General features: G+C 43.8%; 3 protein-coding genes across 3 annotated transcripts in view; 2 read left to right on the forward strand and 1 right to left on the reverse strand.

Moving 5' to 3' along the window:
- Positions 1–28: 28 nt before the first annotated feature.
- On the forward strand, positions 29–2,854 carry emc8 (ER membrane protein complex subunit 8). Its single transcript, XM_049718683.2, has 5 exons — positions 29–361; positions 867–943; positions 1,021–1,090; positions 1,267–1,361; positions 1,449–2,854. Exons 1-5 carry the CDS (start codon positions 149–151, stop codon positions 1,606–1,608), a joined length of 615 nt encoding a protein of 204 aa, XP_049574640.1. The 5' UTR covers positions 29–148; the 3' UTR covers positions 1,609–2,854.
- Positions 2,855–3,882: 1,028 nt separating this feature from the next.
- On the forward strand, positions 3,883–5,295 carry gins2 (GINS complex subunit 2). Its single transcript, XM_049718685.2, has 5 exons — positions 3,883–4,090; positions 4,167–4,281; positions 4,564–4,663; positions 4,778–4,904; positions 4,981–5,295. Exons 1-5 carry the CDS (start codon positions 4,001–4,003, stop codon positions 5,104–5,106), a joined length of 558 nt encoding a protein of 185 aa, XP_049574642.1. The 5' UTR covers positions 3,883–4,000; the 3' UTR covers positions 5,107–5,295.
- Positions 5,296–5,491: 196 nt separating this feature from the next.
- gse1b (Gse1 coiled-coil protein b) overlaps positions 5,492–17,876 on the reverse strand; it is a 121,407-nt gene continuing 109,022 nt past the window's right edge. Inside the window, exons 5-17 of the mRNA XM_049718666.1 lie at positions 15,683–15,846; positions 15,340–15,540; positions 14,026–14,193; positions 13,567–13,931; positions 13,149–13,479; positions 11,317–11,945; positions 10,795–10,907; positions 10,464–10,728; positions 9,768–9,881; positions 9,013–9,393; positions 8,117–8,458; positions 7,851–7,954; positions 5,492–7,431 (exon numbers count right to left, since the gene is read on the reverse strand). Of these exons, the coding sequence (XP_049574623.1) occupies positions 7,291–7,431; positions 7,851–7,954; positions 8,117–8,458; positions 9,013–9,393; positions 9,768–9,881; positions 10,464–10,728; positions 10,795–10,907; positions 11,317–11,945; positions 13,149–13,479; positions 13,567–13,931; positions 14,026–14,193; positions 15,340–15,540; positions 15,683–15,846 (3,318 nt within the window). The 3' untranslated portion in view covers positions 5,492–7,290. The remainder of the gene's footprint in view (positions 7,432–7,850; positions 7,955–8,116; positions 8,459–9,012; positions 9,394–9,767; positions 9,882–10,463; positions 10,729–10,794; positions 10,908–11,316; positions 11,946–13,148; positions 13,480–13,566; positions 13,932–14,025; positions 14,194–15,339; positions 15,541–15,682; positions 15,847–17,876) is intronic.

Here is a 17,876-nt window from a genome sequence, read left to right on the forward strand (position 1 = left end):
TTTGTTTTGGCAGAATTTAAGTGTTACGCTTATATAGAAACTTAACCGTGTGGTGTGCTACTTTTCTACTATGCGATATAATTAGCTAACTTGTCAGAAGTATTTTTACGTCTTTTAGTAGGAGAGCCTGTCCAATTCCTCCACGATCATGCCTATTCAGCTGACAAGTCAAGCTTACTGTAAAATGCTCCTGCACGCCGCCAAGTATCCGCACAGCGCCGTCAACGGGTTGTTGGTTGCAGAAAAAGACAAAGAGAGAAAGAAAGACAGTTGCCAAGATCCAGTCTTGTGTGTGGACTGCGTGCCACTCTTCCATGGCACTCTGGCTCTTGCACCAATGCTAGAAGTTGCTTTAACACTGGTGAGTCCTTTTTTTCCTGTCACTCTACACCCAGGTACATGTCTTTTTGACGCCTGTCCTAAATGAATATTCGAGCCACTGCTCCTCCGCCTTGAGATGAACCAAATGAGGTGGCTCGGGCATCTGATTAGGCGCCTTCCCTTGTAAGGTGTTCCGGGCATGTTTCATCGGCAGGAAACCCATGGGCAGTTTACACTGACGAGACTATGTCTCCCGGCTAGCCTGGGAAGCGCTGGAAGAAGTGGCTGGAGAGAGGGAACTTTGGGCTGTCTTGCTGACCCCCGAAGTGGTACATGATAGATGGATGAAGCCACTGTAACATGCACAGTTTGAACATTTAATTCAGTGATTCTTTTGCCTACCACAATACGGCACCCAATGATTTTAAGATTTGAGGATTAATGCTATAGGATCTTTCACAAGACGTCACACATGCTTCTGGAAAGCAAAAAAAAAAAGTTATATTATTCTTGTTAACCAAGCCCTCGATGTCTGTTCTTCTCAGATTGACACTTGGTGTAAAGAAAACAATTATGTCATCGTCGGATACTATCAAGCAAATGAACGCACAAAGGATTCAAGGTATTGAACCCCTTATTTTTAATATCTACTTAAAACACATGCACTACTTTTATAGTTTTTGATCTTCTCCTTTGCAGACCCAACCAAGTTGCGGAAAAAGTGGCAGCAAGGATTTCGGAATGCTTCAGTGAAGCTGCAATTGTTATGGTAAATGAATATATAATATATATATTTTTTCTTAATTGAGTTGTACAGGTTATATATAATGGATTTTTTTTAAACAACTTACTTAGGTTACATCTTGTAATATCAGATAAAGCTGGCAGTTGAACAGGGGTGTGTAAACATTTTATATCCTCTGCAACTTTGGTGTTTATTCTCAGGTGGACAGCAGCAGATTAAAAATGAGCTGCCGTGAGCCCATTGTGCTCATATATGATCTTCATGAAAATAAGTGGAAAAGTAGGGATGTCAATATGTAAGTGTCTCCTGTACTTCATTTATTCGGCATTCAAATCAAATAATGCTTCAAATGATAACTAACCCTGTTTGCTCACTTTTCCAGTGACTCCTTCGAGGACTGGAGCGAAGCGCAAAAGATCACGTCAGCTCTTCTAGAGGGAAGGTCCTACGAGAACTTGATTGACTTTGACAATCATTTGGACGACCTCAGGAACGACTGGACCAACCCGGTCATTAACAAGTCTGTCCTGGACTTGTGTTGAGACAGTCGGCCGTGCAGGCTTAACAAGCGCATGGAGATGGCTGCCATTACTACTTGTGGCACAGGAGCACACGATGCTCAACCCAGTCCCGGTTCCACTTGAGGTTTTGGTACTGTCCAGAATATGTGGAAGACCGACCTTTTATTAGGACAACCGATCTCAAGGGCAAGCACCTGATTGTGCACTTTGCGCAGGCATTGCAGACATAATGTTGCTCAATGCATTTTTTGTAGAATGAGAATGATGTGTCTTTATTCATAGTGCTAAAATTATTAATTAAACTTAGAAAATATTTGATCGAGTTTGTTCTTCTGAAGTAGCCATACTGAGGTAAAATCCCTAATACAGTAGTGCCTCAACATACGAATTTAATTTGTTCGGTGACGCAAAACATTTGTACTCAAATCATCTTTAACTATTGAAATGAATGTAAATGTTATTACTAATCTATTTCAGAAAAGAAGGTCTTTTAAACAAGAAAAATAGCAACTCAATTATTTACTTTATAAAATAAACAACAGTGAGATAATTAAATGGATTGTAAAGAATGAAACTGTTTTGGGCACTTTTTTGCATCAATTCAGTAGACATTGTGCTTCAACTTCTGCACCTCTTGGGCACATGAAGACATTATAATACAGATAAAGACACACAGAAGAGTTTCACTGATGAATCAGGAAGATGCAGTAATATTAGTGTGTATTGTTATATTGTTTGTCTACATTTGTTATTCAAATATAGTAGCTGTTGTCGAAGGGTTATAACATGCTATTTGTTACCCTGTTGTTGTTTTTGCATTACGTGTTAGCATTAAGCTCACAGGATTTAGTGAGGCAAAAATAATGTGGTTTGGCTCCATAAACATGTAGTTTTCTGTTTAGTTTGATGGTCAACTAACTACAATTCAATGTCAATCATCTTGAAGACGTTTTTTTGAAGATACTGAGTATTTGCTTGCTGTCAAGCAACTAAATTCACTGCCACACCATATTGTAGTTGCAAGTCAGAAAAGGTGGCTGACTGATGGCTTGTAAAAACTCCTATGTCGGGTCTCAAGGACCCATTGCAAATGATTTGATTGAAATGATTGGTGGGAAATTACTACTACTGACATGATTACCATTTTTTGTGTGTTGTCTTTACACCTCTAAAACATGTTTTAAAGTGATGACTGTACTGTTTTCTTTTGTACAAGTACCAGCAATTACACTGATATTATTAAAATTATTACGTACTCTTCTCAAGACCATAGGAATATATAACTTTTGTTTTACTTCATTTGTTTGCTTTATCTTACCTATTAATGTATAGTTGCTTAATAGACCCCTCTTAATTTTTCCTTCTAAAAATGATTAGTAGGAATGAATATGTGTTTTGCTTTGATTTGTGTTGCTTAAAATAAAGAGTTCATTTCACATTTAATATTTTGGATGATTAAATATGGATTGGTAAGTAACTTGCTACTGAGTTCATCAAACAATATTTACACAATACTTGAATTTTAAGTATAAACACCACCCCAAGGAATACAATTTGTTTCAAACAGCCAAGAAATACTAATAAACGTAGGCATGTCTACGGGTGGGCTGTGGTGAAAATCTGCCCAACCATTTCCCCAAAATAAACGGGCTTACCTTGGCCTGTCTTTTACTTTGCCATAGCTTGCACAACACTGACATCTAGTGGTGTCTTCTCATGTCTGACCAGACGCTTGTAGGTACGTCATCTTATTTGCTACATTGGATGTGTCACATCTGCATCAGGATGACTGTGAAGACAAATATTGTATTAGAATATCATTATTAAATATCTACTCTGTGTCTATAATAACCAAACTCAGTGTAATGTTGATTTTCCTGAATTAAAAGCGGGAATTGTTTATATTTAACTGTCACTGATGTATTTTTTTTCTCCAATGCATGCGCATCAGATTAACTTTTAAATAATACAAGTGACACTATTTTCTAGTTTAATACAAGAAAAAAATGGGTTGATTTTTAGGGGGGCTTGAACGAATTTGTGATATTTCGATTCATTTTATTCGGTAAATTATTGCAGTATAAGCTACAAGGGCAGTCGATTATTTAAGTAATACGATACAAAAAAGGTTAGATAATTCTATGAGATTCGATTCAAACCTTACTGCGCTGGTTTGCCAAATCCAATATGGCGGTGGTAACTACGTATAAATAACCTTAAGAGGCGATATCTAGAAATCATGTTCGAGAAGAGGGTCTACGTCACCACTATACGTATAGCAACGTTTAGCCAATCACCACTCTTCATCTCGTGTTGTTTTTGTTGACGTTCTCCGGCCAGCGCGGGAAAGTTAATGCTAGCAATGACAAGCTAGCAAAGTTTTCGGATGCTGTTCTTCTCTACGTAAACAACTATGGACCCTTCAGAGGTCGAGTTCCTCGCCGAGAAGGAGTTGATGAAGATAATACCAAATTTTAATCTAGACAAATTATACTTGATCGGGGTGAGTACGGTTACCTTAACGATCAGCTTGTTAGATATTACTAGTCAAAACAATGGCAGTGCGTTGATGTTCGCAGGGGGACCTGGGACCTTTTAATCCCGGTTTGCCGCTGGATGTCCCCGTGTGGCTGGCTCTAAACCTCAAACAGAGACAAAAATGCAGAGTCGTTCCTCCAGAATGGATGGATGTTGGTAAGATAAAACATTGCCGTGGGCCTGTGTAATTCAAGTCAAAGCTATTCTGTTCCATGGGTATTTAAAATTCAGTCGGTGCCAGCCATTTTAAGATTAAAAATTCACACAAACCTGGGAATGAACGTCTGTATTCTTAAAACATTTAAATACGTCCCTGGTGTTGAATATATTTTATGTTTAGTTATTCAGTTTGTCCCTAGTTTAAATTATTGAGTCTCACCTGCTATGTTGTCACAGTAACTGTATTTGTGCCGTTCCCATGATGGATTGACATTGCAGAGAAACTTAAGCAGATGAGAGAGCTTGAAAGGAAAGAGGCTGCCTTCACACCTGTTCCCAGTCCATACTACATGGAGCTGACCAAATTGCTGCTCAACCAGTGAGTCAGAAAACAATCATCCCCACCCATCTTATTCAGCCAACATATTTGTTTTAGGTGATTCGTAGCAGTCTTCCAAACACAATTGTGTTTTTGTTTTTCTGATATTCACAGTGCGTCGGACAACATCCCTAAAGCAGATGAGATCCGTACGCTAGTTAAAGATATCTGGGACACACGCATTGCGAAACTTCGCGTGTCTGCAGACAGCTTCATCAGTCAGCAGGAAGCTCATGCCAAGGTCAGCACATAAATTGCATTTTGAGGCAGGGGTCCCTGGCAAGAACGAAGCTCAGTCTGCTTTTCCTCTTTCACAGCTGGACAACCTGACTCTGATGGAAATCAACACCATCAGAGGGTTCCTCCTCGATTCGCTCAACTGCATGTACAAACTACGCTCTAATCTGCAGCCGGGATCCAATAAGGGACAGATTGCAGATTAATGAAGGAGACTCCTCGGTGCTCCAATCAATAAGGAATTAAGCATCATTGAGGCGGCAGTGTTGGGACTGTTTTTACCATAATAATCACTGTCAAAATGTCTTTTGTGATATCTCTTCCACTTGTGCTAGCTAGCCCATTTTAAGACCCTATATTGTACATGAAATAAATACAATGTGTGTGTGCTGAAATGTGATGAGTGATTTGTTTTTTTTCCCCCCTCTTAGTTTTGTTTCATGGAAAGCTAGTCAAGCATTGAATTAATTATCTTCCACCAGTGTGGCACAACTACAGAGAAGCACATGAAAACTAGTTAACTAGTATTGAGTCTTGCCTCAATAGTAACAATTTCCATACCAGCTTCAGTTTGACAGAGAGACCAAGGTATATGAGCATTTTTGAAATATTTTATTTTCTTTTTTTGTCTGAAATCACAGCCATATATTCATAAATACCTAATTACTACATTCAACAAAGAATATATTACATTACAATGGATTCAAACGAACAATTCTTTTGAAAACAGGATTTCACAGCATCTAGACATCCTCCGCTGAGTAAATGGCGCCGTGGTGTGGCCGTGCGTGGATGGTGAGAGATGAGGCGGGGCTTACGCTGTGTACTGTGCCACCCTGTCGTGCTCACCCAGCCCTCAAACAAACAGGCCGTGATGCTCCCCACTTTTAGTTTAGGTGGATGTGAAAGGTTTGAGCTACAGTTTGATCAAAGACGGTCCAAAATAATTGAGGCACTTATTCATTTGCTGCTAATGAGGGTGTTGTGCTTTCATTTTGATGAATTGCCTTCTGCATATTTTCCAGGCAGACTTGACAGTGAAATTTAAAATCGCTGCAGGTTGCTACACGTCTCTATGTAGAGTCACGGACGACGCTGTAAACAGATCAGTTTGTTATTTTCACTTTGTTACATGTTGGCATCGGATCGGATTATTAGGGATGATCCTTGGACATCGCATGAGGGATAAGATTTGTAGGCTTTTTAGCTTATTTCCATCCTGGATGGTTTTATTTCTTTTGGCTAAATCATTTGAATTTGAAATGTATTGTTTGGCACTCGGCCCCTCGTGTTTGTGGATAAAATGCTTGGACCTGGCAAAGGCTTGTCACTTGATGCTATTTGATGCGTGTGAGGAGGAGTCTTCAGGAACCAGCAACATCAACTGGCCCCTTTACTTCATTTTATATATATATAAAATAAAAAAATCAAGTCAAAGCCAGTCAAGTAACAAAAACTGGTTTGTGTGCACACTCCAGTGGGAGGCAAACATTTTGTTAAGTAAGGAGAGTAACTGAAATGGACGTCACGCAGCGCTATGAATAAAAAGGTGGCAAAAGGGCACGCGCGTCGGCACCTCATGGCGGCTCGCAGCCGCTGAAGATACGATCCTGTGTTTTCCTCTCTGATCCTCTCTTCTCTTCAACGTGTTGTCAGAATAAGCTGTTCTGTCCAGCAGCAATACAAACACTAAAAGCAAGGCTGTCTTTTGCAAACCCAAAAGCATAAACAAATTAAAAAAATGGCAGGCTTTTTTTCTTTGAAAAGAACAATGATTAAAATAATAAACTTACAAAAATTCTTTTAAGTCTTCATATTATATACAATATAAGGCTGAAGCACCTTTTAAAATTCTTATTCTCAAATTGTCCTATTTTGAAATAAAACATTTTGTTAATTATTTCCCCAAAAATGTGCATTTCAACATTCTGTCCAAATTCAAATATGTCTTTGTTGTAACACAGTACCACCAGGTAGTTCTTCAGCTATTATTCTTAAGTGCATGTCCAGTTGGAACGCTCGCACTGCCGCCGCAATGACGTCACTTCCTGACTGGCCGCAAGCGTTCCTTTGGACTTTCGGAGTGTCTCTTCCCCCCCGTTGGCAGGATTGTCTGTGTTTGGGTGGCGGTGGTGAAGAGGAGTGCGTGTGTGTGTGTTTGTGTGTGAGAAGCATCTTGTCCCACCCCCTTTGCTGATCTCCTTTCGTGGCTATGTTGGCACACCTTGGCTTGTGGCCCCGACTACACTTCTTTCACTGTTCTATTAATCTGCTTCTCCACCATAGAGCCCCGTAGATTGGGATAATCTGCTATTAGTCTGAGAAGAAAAGTATCTGGGAAGGGGGTGTGGGGCATTGGATGTCTTTTAGTTTTAGGTGGGCAGGGGGTGTCACCTGGGAGGGTAGCCCTTGTAATGTCCGCCTCTGGGCCAGTGCGTCTGTGGCAGAGTCAAACACTTCCTGAAGTGCTCCAGCTCTGATTGCAGCTTCTCTCTTTCTATGGCCAGCTTCTGCCTCTGGGACATCAGCTCCTGCAGGACCACAAAGCAGTTACAAAACACAATTGGTGTTAAGGATGTACAACCTTTTGTAGCAAGGCTCAATGCCAATACATAGTAAAAATCTGCGAGTCTGTTTACACTACGATGAATAGACTACAGATGCTACAATTTTTGTCAAACTTTTGTCTAAATGAATCTCGGCAACTCACTTCAACAATTCATTGACATGCAAAATAAATGTAACTATATGGACCCAAAGTACCGTTTATGAATAATGGAGGATAGGATAGTCTTTTGTGGAGGTGCCGGGTTTAGCCTGGGTTGTAAGTTGAAATTACAATGATTCATCCATGATTTTAACGACAAAGTACATTAAAAGCATTATATAAGTTGAAAAATGATATCTGAACCTATCACCAATTGGCACCAATCGTGCGCATGCGTCTTACCCCCATGGTATGTGAGAGCTGTTCAGCAGTGAGACTGAGGTTGTAGTTTTGAGCTTCCAGCCGTCGACAGTGGCTCTGCAATACTTGCCGCTCCAGACTTTGTTCTGGGGCAAACCACAAACAATAGAAGTTTAGAAAAAAATAAAATAAATCACACCCCCATCTAGTGACCAAGATGCACAACATCTGTTGACTTTATAGTCAGATCATGCACATTGAAAATCAGGAATTAAATGTTATAGGTTAACTAAATAAATAAAACTTACCTTCAACATATTCCTGATAAGCTTCAAATACGGATTCAATCCCTTGCCACTTGGAAGCTGGCGCCGCCTCTTCCTCCCCCTCCTCCTCTTCGTCGTCGTCATCCTCTGAGGCAGACATGTCCTCCCTCGTCCCTGAAGCGTCGCGATGGAGCGACGCGGAGAAGTGCTGCCCGTTGGGCTGAGGGTGAGCGTGCGCAAGTGCGAGAGCCGATTGGTGCGTGCTGGCGTGTGACTGGGAATGCGGCGGAAGCGGCCTGCCGGGGGCGCTCTGCAGCTCGGGAATGTTGTAATGAACTGAAGACTCCTGCAGGGGAGACGTTTCCGACATCCCGGCACCCCCGCCTGAAAACACAATAATGGGGTCTTAAACTTCAAAAGGAGTGGATGGACTGATGAATATGAGACCCTCAGTGTCCATGATTGTCATTAACTTTATCAAGAAAGTATCAAATATTCTGCAAAATATAAAATGGAAGGAATAGCGGTCATAATGTCCCACAGCCGAAGGTGACTTATCCACATTGAAGTGATTGTCAGTAAAAAGAACTCTGAGAAATCATGATAGGAGTCTATAAAAGGAATGCTCTCTGAAGACGTGTTCACTCAATGAGCAAACAAAATCCATTCAGACACTAAATCAGATGATTGTAGCCCCAAGAATGATATGAAAGTGCCAATTATTACATTTCATAATAGGGCATAAAAACTAGGACGGTCATAATACAGTTGTTTCCTATCACTCCCCATGATGATTTTTTTTTTTTTTCTTCAGAAATACTATTCTTATTATGAGTAGTAATTAAACAGCCTCGTGACTTCACAGGAACATTGAGCTAACAGAAACCCAGGCCAAAAATCATAGCAACCAATTTTGCACCCACCCATGACAGCTTTACCTTTGTGTTTCTGCAGTGCTTTCTGAGTGGACTGCAGCACAGATTCATGGAACTGCTGAGCAAATTCCTCCGGGGTGAAGCTGTCCCAAGGTTTGGTGCGTCCATTCATGCTGTGGACACCCTCCTTAGCCTGTAGAGGGAGCGGGGGCCGCAAGCTGTTCAGCAGGCTGGAACTCCTCCTGGAGATTGGCCCTTCGGTAGGCCCCCGGGCCTTGTCTGGGTAGACAGCTGGAGAAGGAGGATCCTTTGGTCTTAGCGTGTCCCCAAGGGGTTTTGGATTGCCATTAGGGGACGGGGACAAGGGGCAATGTGAGGCGGGGCTATTTGTCCTGACACCGTGGTGGTCTTCTGATTCTGAGGTGGGCTGGGAACATGCAGAATCTGTAACACATATTATTATTTTGAGTTTCTTCCATCCATTATTTTTCTGGCGAGCTGGAGCCTATCCCAGCTGACTGCGCGAGAGCCAGGGCACACACACACACAACCGGTTGCCATTTTAGTTTTAGGGTTTCTGAAACTGGACTCTTGGGCTTCAGTCAAACAATCTACATTTTCTGTGTTTGGATGTTGTCTCTTTGGCACGAGTATTTCTTTCTCATCATATTTCTTTGTGATTGTCTTCTTGACAGAGATTTGATTTTGAGCAGAAATATATGCATGTACATATTGTTTCTTTGAAAGAATACTTTATTCGGTGAATAAACTCGCTATTGCGACACTTTAAGAATGAGGAAGTGCTTTATGTGTCTCACCAGAGAGCTGCACTGTGGGGCTTTTGCACAGCGGATGAGGGGCATGTCTGATGGTATCCAAGGTTATGCTCTTCTCTTTAATTGCCTGGAGCAGCTCCGCTGCCCTTTCAGTATCTACAAGATGTAAAAAAAAGGAAAAATATTAAATGAGTGAATTTCACAGGCCTTGAGTTTCCTTAACCCATGCATATTTTGTGGCGGCATTGGCAACATTTTAATTTCATCAAAATAAGGGTCTAATGTATGTGCGTGTGTGAGAACATTCCAGTTTCAATTAATACAGTCCTCCACACTCCAACAAAGGTAAAACTGCATTATGTATGCAACTTAAATACGCTCTTAATGATACAGGAAATTGAGGGTGAGATGGTGGCATCTGGAGTCAACGTGCTAATGAGAGGCGGCTGCATTTGAAGCAGACTGCGCTCAACTGAAGTGAATCGTCAGCGATCTGTGGAGCCCCGCTGAGAACGACTACAATGCCCGGAGTGCTAATGAGCACGAGATGCTTCTGCTTTGCTCTGCTGGAATTAGACGTAATGCTGAGATGAGTCAATGATGATGTCAGCAGGCCGCGTAAAGGGCGCCGGGTCGATGCTTTGACTGATTCACTACTGTAACACACGTGGGGAGTGGATGCAAAATACCAACAGATGGCATGAAAAAAAAAAATCTACAGATGTGAAAGTCTCTTGCCTTTTCTCTGCTGTAGGGTGACATGGGAAAGTCTGAACATCGTGAGGAAGCGCTTCTTTTCCTCCAGCTCCGGTGCTCGGTCCATCTCCTCAGGGGTGAAGCGCGTGCTGAGTTGCGGGGGAGGAGGCGTGCGTTTGGACTGCGAGGCAGCTGGCGAGGGGCTGCGCTCCCTGAGCATCCTCCGTCGCTTTCTTCTCTTCTGCTGCATCAGCTCCTCACGCCGGCCCACAGTGGTCAGGCTGAACATTCCTAGAAAGTCCAATTTCTGCACAGAAATCATGTTTGTTTGTTTTTTGTCAAGTCAAAGATTCTGTGTCGGTGGGTGCTTTACCTCGGTGGAGTCGTCAAGTTTGAGTGGAGGCTGCTCTGCTACCCTTCTGAGATGTGCCCTCACCTCCTCCTCATCGCTTTCATCATATGAGTCATCCAGCTCATAGTAGTAACCTGCAGAGAACACGCAGGTCATCCAAATCTGTCCTGGTTACAGCGTTGAAGATGAAATGAGGACAATTAGCGGTCAGTGAAAATGAACGGCTCCAGCTGGCCTGACTCAGCCGTAAAAAGGAAAAGACAAACTGAGAAAAACATTCAAGTCAAGTTTTTGCTCCAGCCTTCATCGCTGACACGTAGACACGGCCCGGCCCGGCCCTTGACTCTCTAATCCAATTACAAAACACACTCAGAAATCTCTACCATTTGATACCAACTGCGCCAGACCCTGCCTGGGTCATCAGAGTACTTAAAAATATAATCTCACTACTTTGATGCTCTCAAGTAGTATGTTGAGTTGAAGTGAGCTCCTAAGTGGAGCATGTCATCACAAAGTGTTCTGCAACACTCGGTGTGAGAATACCTTTTTCCTTGGCTTCCCTCTTCCTCTTCTCCTCCAAGTCCAGTTTACTGACCGGCCTTCTGTGCTGCTGAAGAAGCTCGTCATAGATCAGCATCGTGTCTGGCGCCATTTCCAGTGGGGCTAACTGTCCTACACCTGACCCAGACACCGTGCCCATCGCTTGTCCGTGACGGCCGTGGCCTTGGAGGCTCTTCAGTCCAGCGTTGCTTTTGACAGCTCCTTCCATTTCATACTGGCTGGTCAGGGACATGGACGCCCGATGCTGGTTGAAGAAAGAGTGGGTGGATTTCTCCAGATCGGCAAGGAATGTACCGGGCTCCGGCAGGCCAGGCGGCCCTCTGGGTTGCAAATACTTCTCCATTGCCCCACTGTCTCTCCTCCTGCCCCCATCCTCATACTTGGAGGGGCCGGGCTGTAGCCGACTAAGATCGTAATGTCCCATCCCCGATGGATCATGGGTGCGTCGGGACTCTGAGGGTGTCTCTATTAGAGATGCTGGGTTCCACAAAGTTGTGGGAGGTGGAGGATGATGTTCACGTGGTGGCTGGGAGGGCTTGGGAGAGATGAGTGGTGGAGGGGCACCTAAATGGGAATGGGGGTCTCGGCTTCCCACTTCGTGATTATTTGGTCTGTGAACACAGAATGCAACATGCTTAAGCATTGAAAAAAAAGTATAAATGATATGCATTCAACACACATCACCAGATGTGTGTACGTGCACGTGTTCTTAAGTACAGTAGCCCGGAGCAGAAATGAGCTATGGCTAAGGCACACTATGTCCTCGAGATAAAGTACATGGTCATTTCTGATCGAATGAGCACCAGGTGGACCACATTTTTAGAAGTCAAGGAGATATTCTTTAGGGAATCAGAAAAAGAAATAACAGAAAAGGATTACAGCATGACAATAAGGCTTCCATTTTCTTAGTAGGAATTTGCTCAAAATGGCAAAGTTAAGGAACGATGTGTACCGCAGCCTGAGACATTCTTTAGAGATGAGCCAGATATGTATGAGTAAATATCCTACATAATTCTTGTTGCATTTTCAAAGACAAGCCCACAGTAGCAGTACTGAGAAAATATTTGCTGAATTTTGTACATACACTTACAAAAGCAGAACATAGTACAAGAGGCGCCACATTAGAGCGATTTGTTTACGTTTCTGTGAATCTAAATGTGCATTATCTACAATCTGCAGCCTATGATGTGGTCGAGTGATTAGCCCCATCGCATTAACCACAACCCAGCTTCTTGTCAGGTACACAACCAACACAGGCATGCAACAAAGAAGAGGAAGTAGGAGGCTTATGCTTTTGCTATTGCACAGGCAAGGTTGACAGGATTAGTCAAGACTGCGCCTTTGTGAAGCTTAGCCGTCCCACCAGCTGCCTGTCTGAAACCCTCCCAACCACAACTCATGAAACAGCAGTTATCAGGACCCCACTTTGCACTCTGCATCATCGCCTAAACATAGCTGTCAGTCTTGTCTCTGTGTTGGATGCACAAGCTGGCGTGGACAGAAATAGAGTCAATGTGATTCTTCTGACAGGGTTGATCTTTTTTTCCAGTCCTTTCTGAAAACAACCCTCTAAAGCTCGTCAGTCTTGGAGGCTTCAAACCACCACTGTCCCTTCCTAGGCCCGAAACACACACAACAGTTGTGTAGCAGCTAATTACAGCAGTAGCAGTCAAATTAGTAACTTTATTGCTTCAAATCATGCCGCCCATCCCGCCGAAACCTTGCATTGGTACATTGATAAACAAATACGTAGTGTCTGCATGAATTGCGCAAAGTTAGCACTGACATGGAAAGGACCGGTGTTCCATCCTCACCTGTGCAAGTCTGTCCTATGTTCCGGTGCATCAGGGTTCCGGCCTAAGTCCAGGTGCTGTTCCAGAACCTGCTGGCGGAATTCCGACACCTGGTATTGGCGATCCGCTTTCTCTTGCCGTATCTTGCGTTGCCTTGCCAACCACCTCTCCTCCTCATTGTTCCTGGGAGCGATTATGGATGTTGGGAGACCTGTCCCCACAGCACTGGGCCCCATGAAGAGGCTGTGGCCTGAGATTAGACCAGGGACCGGGTGATGCGATTGTACCATTGCAGAGTGGAGTCCTGGCGGGACCGGTTTTGGAGCGGGCAGAGGGGGCTCTTTGGTTTTATCTGTGAAAGAACAGAAAGATCATTGCTTATGTGGAAAGGTGTTGAGGAAGAAAATGGCGACTCAGCAGTGGCAGCGGTGACACATACCAGCCCGACTAGGGGTGAGTCTTTCTGGCTTGCTTCGGTCCTCCTGCCCTCTCATGGCATGAAGCTCAGCCAGGTAGTGGCTCTCCATAGCCTTAGAGGCTTGAAGCTCTTTCTCTCTTAGCGCTTTCTCCTTTTGCTTTTCCAGTTCCTTTTCTCTTTCTCTCTCCTTCTCCCTCTCTCTTTCTCTCTCTCTTTCCCGTTCCCGCTCTCGTTCCCTCTCTCGCTCCCGTTCTCGCTCTCGTTCCAGCTCCCGCTCCCTTTCGCGCTCCCGTTCTTTCTCTCTCTCGGCCTCCCGCTCCCGTTCTTTTTCGCGCTCGCGTTCCCGCTCTCTCTCGCGCTGCCGCAGCTCATCCTCCAGCTGAAGCCTTGAGAGAAAAGTAGACATGCACCCATATGTAAAATAAATAAGATGCTTTGAAGGAAAGAAAAAAAAAAATGCCTAAGTCAATTGAATTTTACCTTTCAGACTGCAGTGCTGAGAGTGACGGGTGTGTGAAGTCTCCAGGGTAGCGGACCCCTGATAAGTGCATATGGACTGCAGATGGATGGATGGGAGGTAAAGCGCCCCCTGCTGGTAGCGGATAAAAAGGTGACCTCAAAGCGGCGAGGCAGAATGGGTCATCCATCCTGGGAGATGAGCATTGCAGGACAAAAAAAAAAATAGCGTCAGTCTCGCCTTGGAAGAGCACACCACTCACTGTCATTAACCTTTGTCCTTCTGTCTCCTCAAAAGAAGAACCAGAGTGTCTTTCATCGCTCAAGAAAGCAGTGCTGTCAGCTAGCCTCAATCACTGCACAGCAGCTGTCAGAGTCTGTGTTATGTTACAACTGTGTGTCGCTTGTGTATATCGGTGACATCCACAGCTCAACCCCTCATTAAACCCATTACAGTGCAGTATGTGATGGCTGCTGCACTTCTCTGATGTTGCAAGGCTGACAGGAGGAAGGGGGGAACGCAGTTTATGCGAAGGCCTGAAGCAAGGAGGGCCCTTCAACATACACACGCACACACACTGCTAGCACACAGTCATACATAATGTAGCATCAAAATGATCCCATTTGGGAAAAGAAATTCTGCTGCTGGTATTTTTCGAGTGACCACTAAGTGCTCTTGGAAAGGTCTACACTACATGAGAACTTTAAAGATATCTAGATTCTTAAAAGGAAGATATTGTAATAATTCACCAGTGTTTATTTGTTTTGGTGAGGGTTAGGATTAGGCTACCTTTAACAACATGACAGGAGCAAAACATTAGATACACCTCTCAGTTTGATGCGGTGGAGTTCTACACAAACGTAAACAACAACGACAATAATTAAGATCGAGAGTATCCGATAAATTTGTACATGTTTTTTTTCAATACAGCTGAATAGAAACCTCATAAATGGGCCGATAAGTGTACTTCAGAATAATTGTTGACCTTCATTCTAATACTAGAACAGTGGTGCCTTGACTTAGTAGTTATCCAACTGAGTTTTGCAATGTACATTTGAACACAAATGGTGTAGCAACACACGTTAACAGGAAATATAACAATACACACATATTTGTCGCCCTCTGTGGAGAACAACAACTAATGTTGAAACAGCAGACTGAGAAAACGTCAGGACTAAACAAGTTAAACGGCAAAGCTCTGAAGGTTTAGTTTCCTTTAGTCTTTTTTTAAAAATATGTTTACACATTTTTAGTCAAAAAGATAAGCTTGCATATTTTATTCTAAAGGCATACGTATATGTGTCCAGTCTCCAAAACGTTTGTATGACGAGACCCACCTGTACGGGGTGAAGGAGGGGTGGGGCAAGTAGCTGGGATGGTAGTATGCAGCAGCGGCAGCTGCAGTGGCGGGGTCCAGACCCAATGGCAAAGAGGGCATGCGGAGGGCATCCTCAGTAGTGGCATAGGGCCTGAAACCACGGAGGTACTCTTCGGGTACAGGACCAGGCGGCACGGCATTAGGCAACTGTCTGGGGAGGCTGTTAACACAATCAAAAGGAGGGAGTTGAACTTCAGGGGAAATTGGAATTCTCTCAAGTCGGTTGTACAAATACAAATAGTATATCGGTTGAGCATCACATTCCAAAATACCACAATTATCCCATGCAGGGAGATACGCACTTGAGCGGCTGGAAACGTGAATCCTGCATCACAGCGCCAGGGGGGAGACCGAAGGCATAAGGGTTTCCCAGCAGGTGGGCGGGGACTGAGGGGCCCTTTTCCTGGGGGAGGGTCCCTTCCGCACCCAGCCGTTCCCTGCTGGCCCCACGAGGCCCGGAATCAGCCTGGGGGAGAGATGCAACCAGAGAGTCTTATTCATTGTTTGAGCAGACATGTGACCGACACGCTTGTCAGTGTTGATGGAGCCCATCCTGTGAGGGGAAAAGGGGACTGTTTAGGATTCATCAGGCTCTCTCACAGTCTCTGCTTACACCTCAACCACATGCAGTATTTCCTTGCAAATAAGCCTCCACTATTTCTCTGAGGATATACGCTGTTGAATGAAAGCATGAAGAACAAAGGCGACCCCAAATGGGACAAACTGAAAGTCACAACAACAACATCTAAGCAAAAAAAATGTCATTACTATGATCGATAAGAATGTGGTGATATACAGCACCAACACGTGAACAATAAATTCCTAAATAGTATGTGTGTGCGGCGTCCGCACAAAAACCTCCAGAGAGAAGGCAACATCCAAAGCGAAACATCCGCTGCCTGTGTTTCTTGTCAATCCTACATCTCTGTCACCTCCCTCTCTGCCTTTGGCAGAAAGCTTGGACTCACTTATCCAATTCAACAACACACACTCACACGCACGCATACACACACAGGCTGGTAGGCACCCACATGCACGTACGCACACACGTACGCACGCGCACCATTTCAGAGCTACAAAGGCATCCCGCTGTGGGAGTGGGAGTGCGCTTTCTGAAAGCTTTGGTTTCTATTTGGCAAAAAATGCAATTGCAGAACAGAGATTCTTGCAACCTTTGTAAATTGTACAAGGAAACTGTTTATGGGGGAAATAGTGAGTGGAGGAGGAACAGCTCTCCCTCCCCAAAAAATGAAACTACAAGCAAGGGAGGGGTGGCGGGGTGGACGGTAATGAAGGCAGGAGAGAAGATAGTTTCTTGCCCCCACTAAATTAACCTTTGGTCTGGGCAGGATTAGAAAGAAACCTTGCAACAGCACTCCGCAACTGATAAAACAAATCCCATTTAGTGAGGCATTACCCTCTGCGTTGTATTTCCGCAATCGGTGACCCAAGCTGACACAAATGTGCAACATCCATCCGCAAATGTTCACTCCCCATATTGTTCTTTGTCTCTTGAATCCACTTTTCCACGGTAAGCTCCTTGTTTGATGGCCTTCACTAAACACAATGCTGCTTCACTCTCTCAAATGCTTTTTAACAACAAGGATATTGCATCCCAAAAAAGGCCAAGTAAAAAGGTTCATATATGTTATATATCAGTCACGTGAACCCATTAAAGCTGGAATTTTCCAAATGTTATGCAACTGCACAAGTTTGTGTGTGTGTGTGTGTGTGTGTGTGTGTGTGTGTGTGTGTGCGTGCGTGAGTGTGTGTATGTATATATATATATATATATATATTCAGAGACAAAATTCTATGATGAATCTGGATTCTTGGTCAATTTAAAGAGAAAACTGCATCAACCAATATTCTGCATATTACAGAGAGTGCGACTCAGTAACTGTTGGTTGGTGCTATGCCCAGATTATGATGACCAGCAGAATCAACTGTTCCTTTCCACCCAATTTCACAGAAATCCCCTTGTAAGAGGATGCAACAAAGCTCGCCCGTGCTGCTGCAATTTTGCGATTGCCTTAGCACTGTCACTGCACATTCTTATCACGTTTCATCGAAACAACAAAAGTATGAACATAGAAGTATAAATGGAAATGAGCTAACCAGCCCTATGAAAATTATTGTATGTTTGCAAAAGGACAATTACTTCTATACAAAGTTACAAGCGGCTGTACTAGAGAGAAAAAAAGTATTCCCTATTAGAGAGACACCTTCATTCACCCAGGCACTCATACACCTTTGCAGACATGACACTTTGACCTCCGACTTGTCTTTAAGAGCGGCTTGTCACGCATGCACGCACTCGTGAAAGTGCGCAGTCTTGAAGACACCATTTACAGCCATCTTCCTCGGAGCGAGTCAGGCCCCGTAACCTTCGGCGTCTGCGAGACCCAACACATTGTAGCGTGCTCGTTTTTGCCTCTCAGATGAAGCCCTGACTCGAAATTGCCAATTAAAAAGCAATTACTGGCCGCAGCGGGA

The sequence above is a fragment of the Syngnathus scovelli genome, chromosome 4 (assembly GCF_024217435.2).
Source record: "Syngnathus scovelli strain Florida chromosome 4, RoL_Ssco_1.2, whole genome shotgun sequence".
Taxonomy (NCBI): Eukaryota; Metazoa; Chordata; class Actinopteri; order Syngnathiformes; family Syngnathidae; genus Syngnathus; species Syngnathus scovelli.

Coding starts and splice junctions, on each gene's coding strand:
- emc8 (XM_049718683.2), top strand. CDS start 149: ATGCCTATTCAGCTGACAAGTCAAGCTTACTGTAAAATGCTCCTGCAC. Junction 944..1,020: donor GAACGCACAAAGGATTCAAG/GTATTGAACCCC, acceptor TCTCCTTTGCAG/ACCCAACCAAGTTGCGGAAA. Junction 1,091..1,266: donor GTGAAGCTGCAATTGTTATG/GTAAATGAATAT, acceptor GTTTATTCTCAG/GTGGACAGCAGCAGATTAAA.
- gins2 (XM_049718685.2), top strand. CDS start 4,001: ATGGACCCTTCAGAGGTCGAGTTCCTCGCCGAGAAGGAGTTGATGAAG. Junction 4,282..4,563: donor TCCAGAATGGATGGATGTTG/GTAAGATAAAAC, acceptor TTGACATTGCAG/AGAAACTTAAGCAGATGAGA. Junction 4,905..4,980: donor AGCAGGAAGCTCATGCCAAG/GTCAGCACATAA, acceptor CCTCTTTCACAG/CTGGACAACCTGACTCTGAT.